This window comes from Carica papaya, chromosome 7, assembly GCF_054855325.1.
Source record: "Carica papaya isolate Zhongbai chromosome 7, ASM5485532v1, whole genome shotgun sequence".
NCBI lineage: Eukaryota > Viridiplantae > Streptophyta > Magnoliopsida > Brassicales > Caricaceae > Carica > Carica papaya.
This window is the reverse complement of record NC_142315.1, coordinates 16368718-16380566: the sequence shown is the minus strand read 5'-3', so window position 1 is coordinate 16380566 and position 11849 is coordinate 16368718. Positions and strand designations below refer to the sequence as shown.

Below are 11849 nucleotides of genomic sequence, written 5' to 3'. Positions count from 1 at the left end.
AAAATGATATAGCTAAACTAGCTAGGCAGGTAGGTTATATACATATACGTGTAGGGTTTTATATATGAGAGTATCTGGGACAAGATGTACTCTCTTCTATGTGATTCTCTGACAACTTCTACCCTCTGAATCATCGCCATCATGATTGATCATATATATATATATATGCTTATAAATTAGCTACTTAGGTCAACTGAAAAAGAAAAATGTAAATAAGTTGTGTTATTTTCTTTTGCCAACCCCAAGATCTAAGGTAGCCCTATAATACTTTACAAACATTATCTACGAAATCTAAATGGTCCACATATTTTACATCAAATTTTGTTCACAATCTAACATATATAATTTAGTTTACACGTATATATATATATATATATATACACTGATCAAATGATTTTTATATATAATTTGTAAGATTTCCGTACTATAAATATAATTTAGTTTGCATTAATCTTTTTAGGGTTCCCTAATCCTTGATCTAGATGTCTCATGAACACTGAAAGGATAAGACACAAACCAAAAGCTGCCAACTGATCATTTAAAAGGGATATATAGAACAAGAGAATGAGACAAAAAGCAACTTGGACAGGTTATTATAAGGTCCATAACATAACAAGATCATCCCAAGAGACCCAACAATTTGGTTTTCATCTCGTTGATCACAAATACAAAGTTATAATTAATAAAGCTCTCTAAATTAACCATCTAAATCTAGTCTCACTGATTATTCTTCTTCTTTCTTTTCTTTTTTTTATTGATCTTAGTTGCTTCCCTCTCGCACTCATTTCCTCATCTCACTGATCTCACACATAGTTATAATATGAAGTTGTAGCAAACAATCTAGTGAATGGAAGACAATATATATATATAGCTAGCTGCTAGCTACTAGTTGATTAATTATGAGGAAGAAGTGATGATTAACCACGAACCAGGCCGTATGATAGAGCCATTAGTAAGATGGCAGCTTCTTTCTCATCTTGAGGGAAGACCCGTTGAAAAGCTGAACTCTTGCTCAAGATTATTGTTAGATCCTCAAAACAAAGCTTCTTTCTGCCATGGGATGGGGATGCCAGCTTGCACTTCTTCTTTAGTTTTGGCATGGAGTTATCATGGCCTGATCTTTTTTCCTTGTGTTGAACTTTAGGACTTTTCATAGCTGGTGGATCAGCTGCAACAACTGAGCTATCTGCAGCTGCAGCTGCAGCCATGGCCCTCCTTGCCTTTCTTTGCCTGATTCCACAAGCGTTGCAAAGAGACTGCAAAAGACCGTCCAAATTGGTTTCAAAACATGGGTAAGATTTTATCTTGTTTTTTTTTTATGGGTTAAGATTAAAATATGTTGAAGAAGAGAAAAAAGTTAAAAATAAATAGTACCTTAGGACCTCTGGGTCCACTTCTCCATAGAGGAGTTTTGGTTGTGTTACAATCAGAACAAACCCTAATTGTGTTGTTGTAGCTGCTGTGATGATCAGTGGTTTGAAGAGGTGATGATTCTTGCTTCTGATCTTCAAACTTTTGATTATCAGAGTTTTTTGGGTTCATCATCTTCCTCATAAACCTCATCTTTGAAGACATCCACTTCACTGAACTGCTCTCACTTTGATTTTCATTTCTCTGATCTTCATTCTTCCAGATAGAAAATTTCAGGCCACTGTACTCGCTACTCTCATTCCCTACTTGTGTTGTATGATCACATGATGATCCAACATGAGACATAAATATCTTCGCCTGAAATATTTATCCAAAAGACAAAATTGATTAACGATCACAAACATCAAATTAAAAAGTAAAATGATATTTTCTAATTAAACCCCACACAAACAAAAGAAAAGATTTTACAAGTCCTGATGTATATATATAATTACCTGATCTTGTTGATATTGAGATTGATGATCATGGTAATTGTAAGCAGATGGTTGAATATCTTGGGATGGATTGAAGAAAGAAGGAGAAGAAAGAGAAGAAGAAGATGATGAATAAGCAGTAATATTGAATGGTACTTGATCATGGTTTTCATTAAGGTCTAGCGCGAATTGATAATTTGGAGTCATGAGAAGATAGAATATGAAATAAAAGAGAAAGAGATGAAGTGAAGAAGAGCAAAAATAGGGGGGGGGGGAGGTATTGTATTGAAATGGTTTAAAATAGGTATATGTAGAGGTTCACGTGACTTGATGATACCCAAAAAAAACCAAGTTAGAAAGAAGACAAAGAGTGTATAGGTGGAGTGATACGACACAGACATAAAACCCTATCTGCAACCAAAACTACTTGTGCATGTCAGCCCCTTTTAATTCATTTAAATTGAAAAGAAATTACAGCTAGCGCACAGAGATTTGGAATATTGTAGCCACACAAATTATGGTGTTGATAATATCATTATAACTACATCATATCTTAATCACTATATTTAACTTAAATCATCCTGTTTTATACACACACGCACATCTATATATTATTGATTTGGAATTCAAGCCACTTGAAAGCTGAATTATCTACAGTAAATAAATTTAACCTTAATAATGACTGCATGTCCAAGAGTGAAAAAAGGATTTACTTCTCAACAAAATTTAAGAATATTTTTTAGTCTTGCAAATAACTATACATATATGTACACAAATGTTGGGAAAATGAATCCCCAAAATACACATAATTATATAAAATAGAACACAAATAAAAATAGACACAGAACTTAATATGTTTGGGCAATTATATCTATATTCGTAGATAAAATTAAAACAAAAATTATACTATAATAATTTAAGAGTACATTATCAATAAAATTATAAATTTTTATATAAAAAAATTACGAGTGTTTTTCTTTTTAAAATATTATTTAAAATATACACAAAATATTTTTTACAATAAATATAAAATATTCCTCAAAATATATATAATATATTATCCATGATATAAAAAAAATATCTATAGAATTAAGACACGTCAACAATAAAACTGAGATATAACTAAATAAATATGAAAAATGAATATATATATATATATATATATATGTATTTTTTTGAAAAAAGAATGGAGATGAAAAAGAGAGGAGATGGAGATGGGTTAGAGAATATATAGGAGTTGCAGGCATGACCTGTCCATGCACCTTAGTATTGCCAAAAACATTCAATGCTTGAGCAGGCAAAGGGACATCTGCCAATTAATCCACACTCCCATCAGCTCTTACCCCTCATCTTCTATTTTTACTTTTCAAAATTACTACGTAGAACAAAACTTTAGAAACATATATAAATATATATATATATATATACTGATATAACTTTATAAACATATAAATATATATATGTTTATGAAGAAAAACATATATATACACTGTAATCTTCGGGTCCAAAATTTGACTCGAAATTAATTTTAAAATTAAAAAAAATATATAAAAATATAAATTTTAAATTTATAAATTTTTATTTAATATAAAATTAGGAAAAAAAATAGGTGGAGGATGAAATTGAAAATAATTTTGAGAAAAATGAATAAAAATTTGGATTTTGGAGATATTTTTGAAAGAAAAATCAGAAATTGGGAGTTAAAACATAATTAAAAAAATACGTCACGTAGGACCGCCTAGTCAGCAGTCCCGACGAACCAGAGCGTGCCGCGTGGTAAGACACACTGACTCGATATCACGAGGGAGGTCACGCTGGCAATCTGTCTACCCGTGATCGGATGGCCCGAATGCGTTCATGCAGGTGTAGACGGTCCGGATCCGTTCTCTCCTCAGGTGCGATCGGACGGTCGAGATTAAACGCGATGACGGTCCATATCAGTTCATTCTTTAAATGCGATCGTACGGTTCAGATCAAATTACAATAAACGGTTCAGATTCATTTTATTTTTAAATGCGATCTGACGGCCGAGATCAAATGCGATGAACGACCCAAATTTAAGAAGGATGGGTATAAATATCTCATTTCACACTGAATTCAAACCCTAACTGCAAGCCCCCCACCGGAGAAGAAGAACCAGTCGTCGGAGAATAGAGTCAACCGCCGCCCCCCACCGCGCCGGAACCACCTCCGATTGCCAAAAAAGGTAAAAATTCTCTAATTCACTCAAAATTTAATTTTGAACATCTCTATGGCCAAATCAGAGCAAAAGAATTGGCAGATGAGCCAAAAATCGCGGGTAAAACTCGATGGCGCCGCTGCGGGAAAAATAAAAAATTGCCTCCTATGAACCCCTTCTCAATTCCTATTTCTTGCGATTTTTCACAATTGTGTTCACGGTTTTTTTTTTCTGTAGGTTGACCGAAAAAAAAAGCCCAACCGCGAAGGTAAGCCGGTGTAGCCGCCGCATCAGAAAATTCTGCTGTCGGTAAGTTTTTATTTTTCGATTTTTTTCGGCCAACCGAAACTCCCTAACGTATTTTCTCGCAAGGATGTGTATAAACTTGGCCAAAACTGACCAAAATTGGCCGAAAATGACCACACCGAGGCAAATCGCCACTGCGGACGGCGGTGCCATCGCTGAAGAACGGTAGTGTCGCCGTGTTGAAATTCTGAAATTGGCCGAAAAAGGTTTTTAATATCAATTTTAGATTTTTTAGGGTATTTTTAGGTAAGTGAAGCATGTTTCAATCTCCACAGAAAAATTTAGGAAACCCGAGGATCGCCAGTGGACGCAGCTGAAAATTTAGCGTTTCGGACACCGATTCGGGTAAGAATCCATCACCTTATTTTTTGTTATAGAATTGAAATCTAATTATAAATAATACAGTATATTGCATAGTTTAAAAAACTTCGATAATTAATTATAAATTACTAATGGAGCTGGAACTGATTATTTATTACTGTTTGTCCTATTTTAACTGATTGTTTGATTTTACAGTTTTAAATGCATGATAATACACTGAAATTGGTAAAATGATTCAGTTATATTTTCTTGATGCATGTATTGTTTATCTTGCATGATTTACAGTTAAATTGTGAAACTGAAAATTAAATATAAACAAAAAATTATTTGGTTAAGTGAACTAATGAAACGGTTGTTTTATTGGATATCCTGGGAGATGGTGGACGGACCGGGCACGTAGGAAACTCTATCGTGAACGTTACCTTATACTGGATGGGATATTGAGGGATAGTACTTTTGGCGCTCATACCAGTCCAGGTATGGGACAGCTAGTTAGTTTACAAGTTTTGTTATGGATTCACGCATAGTGGAACATCCCTATTGACCCATAGGAATACCAGAAAACAAATAAAAAGAGAAAGTTATTGTTCTAGTTAATTGAATATGAGATTATGATGTTGTTTATGTTATTATCTGTATAAGTCGGTTTTGAAAATTTCGTTACGGTAAATATACAATAAATAATTTTATTTATAATAAATGAATTTACTTAATTTAAAAGCTCTATTAATTGTTTTTATGATTTTTACCAACCTTCATTTCTGTATCGATGAGTAGTGTGATATTCTTACTAGTTTAGTGTAACTCACAATTTCATTAATCATTTCAGATCAAGAGGACCAAGATCCAGATCCCGATCAATAAGGGGGTTGTGAATAGTTCACAACCTGAACTCCCTTTAAAGGTTAGTGAAGGTCGTTATAGGATAACTAATTGTTTATTTTTCATTTATTTCTTGATTTTTCGTTTGTTCTTTTAGAATGATCATTCCTATAACCCTATTTGGTATTATAAACTATTGTGTAAGGAATGTAAACCCTAACTCTATTATTTCATTTCCGCATTCAATTTATGATTTTATTTCATTTCAAGTTCCGAGTCGTTACATACACTGCATTTATCACTCTCTCTTTAGCGAGCTGTCATGGGTACTATGTACCATGACTTCAACTATACTACGTGAATTTTCTCTAACAAATTAAAAAAAAAAGGAAAAAGAAAACTCTGCTGGGTACTCTTTCTTTTCTTCAATATTTTTTATTCTAAATTTTTTTAATTTATTTAATAAATTATCAGCATATTTAAAATTATAAATTAACTGCTATATATACTATTAAATTCAAAGGTTTACATTTTTTTTACTATTTGAATAGTGGGTTCAAAATACACTAACTCATGTCTATATATAAATCAATTAGACATATACAAAATCTACCAATTAAATCCAACTTAGCTTTTCATAAAATTTTAATGTAATGAATATAAATCAATTAAATATATACTTTAAAATTTTCTTTATTTATCAAAATCTTCAAATCTGCCTTAAAATACTTTTGTTTTCAAATAAAATATGTATTTTTAAATTTTTTTAGAACAAATATTTATTATTAACGATTTATCTAATATTATTAGATGAATATATATGTGAACAACAATATAATCACGTAAATATCAAATTTTAAAGGGATTATACTTTAGAAATCCCTATACTATATTTTAAAATTAAGCACAGCAACCTCTGCAATTTTGTTTTCTTGTTGAAATAAAATCTCTACCTTCAAATTTTCTTTCCTTTTTTTTAATAAATTTTTATAATTAATGATATATTTAGCATTGTAAAAATTATCTACAATAATAATTAAATTTATTTACTTATATTTTTAATTAATTAAATTACAAATTAAATATAAAAAATAGCGTCATAATCTAAAGAATATTATATATATATATATATAAACACTATTAAAGAACCTGATCACTATCGTCTCTTCCTCTTCTCATTTGTCCAGTGGTAGTGGCTGTCGAATGAAGCAAAGGTGGAAGAGTGAGATCGGTAGCCTGCATTGGTTTCAGAGTTTCTTCTACTACCTCGTCTCCATTTGTGTAGTTTTTTTTTTGGTTCAAAGAGAGGCATACACAAAAAGAAAAAAATTAAGAAATCGTCATGCACATCCGAGATCAAGAGACACCTATGATATCATCAGTGAGGAGTTGTTAGAGATCATTCGACACTTGAACATGAGAATGGAGGGCCATCAGTAGAGAGAAGCCAACATTTTCCAACCAGTCAGCGTATTTATTTTCTTAATGATAGACATATTGGATCCTGACTTGCCAATCCTGCAATAGCAAGTGCTTGATCTCAGAATGAGGGCAGCATGTGCGTCGTAATCCTCCTTAGTAAGTAACTGCACCGCCAGAATGCTATGTATTTCTAGAATAATACTATAGAACCCAACATTTCAAGTGAGTTGAAGGCCATCGAAAGCACCCTAAAGCTCGACCTGAAGAACATAACATCTGTCAATCTTCCTGTTGAAGCTTCTCATGCAAGTACCATCCCCATCCCTAATAAGTCCACGACAACAGGCGAGATTGATTGCAGCACGATAAGCACCATCAGTGTTCACCTTCCACCAACCCCTAGGTGATTTCTGCCAAGCTACAAGTTCTTTCGACCTGTGCACCATACCTAAAAGAAAATAAAAATTCATATTATTAACCATAAAAGTGTAATCAGTCATGAGAGACACATCCTTAAAAAGCTCATTGATATTTCTCTCACTCTCTTCGAAAACAAATTTATTTTTGTGGTTCCACAAACTCCAGCAAGTAAGGCCAAAGGTCATTCTCCAATCTTGAAATATCTTGCACTAGGGCCAATTGTTTTTGAGGTTCAGTACGAATCACTCATCCACAATATCACAGAAGAATATTGATTGGGCTTCAACAGGTATGATCTTCAACCACAGCAGCATAGCCATGTTGCAATAATGGAGGACATGATCCACATACTCATTAGGGTCACCACACCTACTGCATTATGCAGTAGAGGACATGTGACATCGGCATCTCTCCCAATTCATTAAAAGCTTCCCCTTAACAGCCAACCAGAGGAACGTACACACTCGTTGAACACCTGGCCAACACTAAATGTCTCTATAATTCCTATCCTTTAGGTGCCAATGATCACTCTCTAGGAGGGCGTAAGTCAAGCTAACTGAGAAGCACCCAAAGCTCATCATACCTAAAAAGTAGGAGTCTGGGATATTGTCATCTCTAAGGGTCGATACTGCAATCATCTGGAGCAGCGTACCCATTGGTAACACCCGGTGCAAAGCCTCCCAATCCCATTGGCCAGACGACACCATGTAGTCCCTAACACATCTATGGAGATCCTGCTCATCTATAGGTGCGAAAGCCAAAAGCTTAAGTGGTCCCAGGTCCCCTAACCAGCAGTCTTCCCAAAACCTAACATTTCTTCCCAATCCAATGGACCATTTGATGCCAACTTGAAGGTTTGTCCATAGATGGTTAAGGTTGCACCAAAGATAGGAGGTCAGTCCCGTCGGCTTATAATGCCACGATAAGGCGGGCCATCTATACTTATGGGTGAGGACCTAGACCCATAGGAGATCAAGCTTCACAACCATAGCAAAGCCCAATTTCATTAGGAAAGCTTGGTTTTGCTTGTGGATAGACCGAATGCCACTTTCCCCAGCGTTGTAAGGCATGCACATGTCAACTAAACTGACAAGGCTGATTTTTTGGTTACCATTCCTCTGGCCCTAGAGAAACTTCCTAACCACTGCTTCAATATAATCACATAGGGATTTAGGCAAGGCCGTGGTCTGCATAGCATAAGCAGGAATAGTCATGAGGACGAACTTGGTCAAAGTTAAATCCCCTACAAAGAAAATGAGGTTAGTATTCTAGCTAAATAACTTTTGATTAATCTTCTCAAGGATATAATGATAAACATATTTGTTGACTCTATCATGTAATAATGAAACTCCCAAATACTTACCAAGATTATGGAGACTTGAAAACCAAACATCTTACTAATACGACTAACCTCACCCATGGTAACATTGCGAGAAAATAAAGTAAGTATTTTGATCGCACTCACTTTGTAGCTTGAGCTCGCACAGAAATCCTCTAAGACCTTTATAACTTGAGTCTAGTCTTTAGGGGCTTTCCCAAAAATTTCCAAGTCATCTACAAAAAAAAAGGTGTGAGAGGGCAGAACCCTTTTTACTAAGGTGGATAAGCTTTCACTTACCATTTCTTACTCAGGTGTTGATGCAATGTGATAGCCGTTCCATGCATATCACAACTATGTAGGGTGAAAGTGGGTCCTATTGTCAAATGCCTCTAGTACGCAAAAACTTCTGGGTGAGACAACCGTTATACAATAATTACATGAAAGAAGAAGAGATACACTACATGATGACTCTGATAAGGCTAGAAGGGAGACCAACATCAAGCAGAGTGTCCTCTACATAATCCTAATAGATGCAATCATAAGCTTTTTCTAAGTCCACCGTAATGGCCATTCACTTGTCTTTCTCCCGTAAATATCACATAGAGTGGATTACTTCTTGGGCAATAATAATGTTATTCGTGATATTTCTACCGACTACAAAGTTAGGTTAGGTAGGGGCAACAAAAAGAAATATTAGGTTCTTGAGTCTGTTGACAATAAGTTTAGTAACAATTTTATATAATACCATTAATAAACTAATCGGACGAAATTTTTTAATAGTCTCTGGTCTAGCAACTTTAGGGATGAGGGTAATAAGGGTCTTATTAATTTGAACAGATAATTGTTCGTCATAGAAGATACCTTTGACCGTTGCGCAAACCGACTTGCTTACAGTCTCTCATTAGTTCTGAAAGAATGCTGCGTGAAGGCCATCCACTCTGGGGGCCTTCAACGGGTGCATGCTAAATAAAGCGCCATAAATTTCATGGTTCGTTATCTTAGAGTCCAATAGAGCAACCATAGTATCTGTTAACTTTGGGAACAAGTCTCTAACAAGGTAATGTGGTATGGGTCCCTTATCGGTGTGTAAAGGTGCTCACAGAAGGTGGAGGCCATTATCCAAAGTTGGCCTTCATCGATATTCCAATTACTATCCCCATCCTTGTCCTGCAAGAATCTTGATTATTGCAAAATTTCTCCGTGATGTGGGATTGCATCTTTGGAAATAAATTTAAGCCTTATGGGATCATGTGCTTTTATATTAATAAAAGCACATAAAAAAAGAAATTTCATGCTTTTATTTATGCTAAGTAATTAAGAACAATTAGTCACTTAGATATTTAAAAAATAGAAATGTAGACCACAAAGAAACAAGTACAAATTTAAAGTGTAGGGATTTGATCAATCCCAATGGATATAATTGAAAGATGTTTTCCTAGTTATACTACCCCAAAGTCGGCTACACTCTATGACTGGTCAAGTTTCCTTAGGCAACATTATGCAAGATTTTAGTGTGCAAAATGAAAAGTAAACGTGATGCAAATGATTTTTGCCCACAAATGTGAGTTAATATTCCTTTGTTTTATACAATAAAATGAAAACAAAAGTTTTTATGTACACTTGGTATGTGATTTACTCTTCATTTGACACTTCAAAAGTTTTTTTCCATGTTAAAAGGTGGTTACTCTTTTTTTGTATTATTTGAATGTAAATAACTTGTTAATTAGCTTTTAGTGTACAACTGAGATATTTTAAGGTTTCTTTATTTTTTTTATTTTTTTGACTAATGGAATAAACACACAATAACTAAAATTAAACAGATAATATAAATCCCAGTGAGATACAATACAAATAAGCAATGAAAATTTTCGAAAGCTAATTTATGCAAAACAAGATGTTAAAGCAGTAAAGATAGTAGGTTCACTAGGAGTGTAACGACCCCAAAATTTTAAAATGAAATATGTGTATTAAAAAGGTCAAATGCGGAAGCGTAATAAAAATTTTGATTAACATCCCTTACACTAAAACTAAAAACGTGCTTAAAGTATAAAAGAACAAACTAACTAAAAGAAAAACTCGAAAATAAAATCTATAAATATAACTACGGAGTCTTCAGGCGTCCCCTTCGCCGTCTTCCTGCGGAACGGGCTCGGGAACAATGTCTTCCTGATCTGAAATGATTAAATAAGGAATGAGCTACACCAGCCCAGTAAAGACATCACACTATCTCACCGTCACGGAGGTAAAGGTGGGTAGAAAACACAAAAAGACCAATAGAGCATAATTTATAACAAATTCTTTTAGCAATAATAAAATCTTTTACTATCCACTTACCTCGGTGAAATTCATAAAACAACATACGAAAGCAATAACATTATCATCATCATGAAATCATATGAACTATATAACATAATACTTATCACGCCTTTTGCAATTCAATCATTACACAACATATTTTTCCTCATTTACCAGCCTACTAGTATCCATGGGGATCCATAAGGGTCCCGCTACCCGTGAACCCTTAACACTTGTAATCAGATTCCAGGGCCGTCCCCATACCCCGTCCGGTATGGGCGCTAAAACTATAAACCTCAATACCCCGTCCGGTATGAGGGTGAAACGGGCCGTCCCCATACCCCATCCGGTATGGGCGCCAAAACACATAAGGTCTCCATACCCCGTCCGGTATGAGAGACCACAATCCCGGTAGGGTTCCCTACGGACCCAGTCCGTCCACCATCTCCCAGGATATCTAGTCAGGCTGACCACATTATACAATTATTAATTTACATAACCTTTCATTCCCCTTATCCTCAGTCAGCATCATCAATTCACACACAAACAAGTAAACCAGTAATTTATGCCAAACAAGACAACATACAACATCGAGTTCTCAGTCATTCAACCCATAATCAATAAAACAGTGATATATGCACACGAAACTATGAAATGAAAACATCAGATCTCATACTGCATTTAAAATTGTAAAATAGGCCAAACAACAGCTGACCGACAAACACACCAGACTCGGGCTCCATTAGCGACCTTAAACAATTTCGCACATCTATTGATTCATGAAATACCATTTTATCATTTATTGTACTTTAATACCGTGATAGGAAATAGGGTGAGGGGTCCTTACTTGTTTTCGGGGTCTGAATACGGCTCTACAGTGCGCCTACAGGCTGTCCCTAATTTTTCCTGAATTTTTTTT

The 11849-nt window shown here is 34.6% G+C and overlaps 1 protein-coding gene across 1 annotated transcript; it reads right to left on the bottom strand.

The window, feature by feature from the left end:
* Window positions 1–505: 505 nt before the first annotated feature.
* On the bottom strand, window positions 506–2135 carry GNC (GATA type zinc finger transcription factor family protein). The gene is made up of 3 exons (XM_022037602.2): window positions 1866–2135; window positions 1375–1728; window positions 506–1256 (listed from the first exon to the last, which is right to left on the bottom strand). The coding sequence occupies exons 1-3, from the start codon at window positions 2049–2051 to the stop codon at window positions 918–920; spliced, it is 879 nt and encodes a 292-aa protein (XP_021893294.1). The 5' UTR covers window positions 2052–2135; the 3' UTR covers window positions 506–917.
* Window positions 2136–11849: the final 9714 nt, after the last annotated feature.

Bases quoted from the DNA above. Each gene is read 5' to 3' on its own strand.
- GNC (XM_022037602.2), bottom strand. From the start codon at position 2,051: ATGACTCCAAATTATCAATTCGCGCTAGACCTTAATGAAAACCATGAT. The intron at 1,729-1,865 runs GTAATTATATAT...TAAATATTTCAG, and splicing joins CTCAATATCAACAAGATCAG to GCGAAGATATTTATGTCTCA. The intron at 1,257-1,374 runs GTACTATTTATT...GGTCTTTTGCAG, and splicing joins GTGGACCCAGAGGTCCTAAG to TCTCTTTGCAACGCTTGTGG.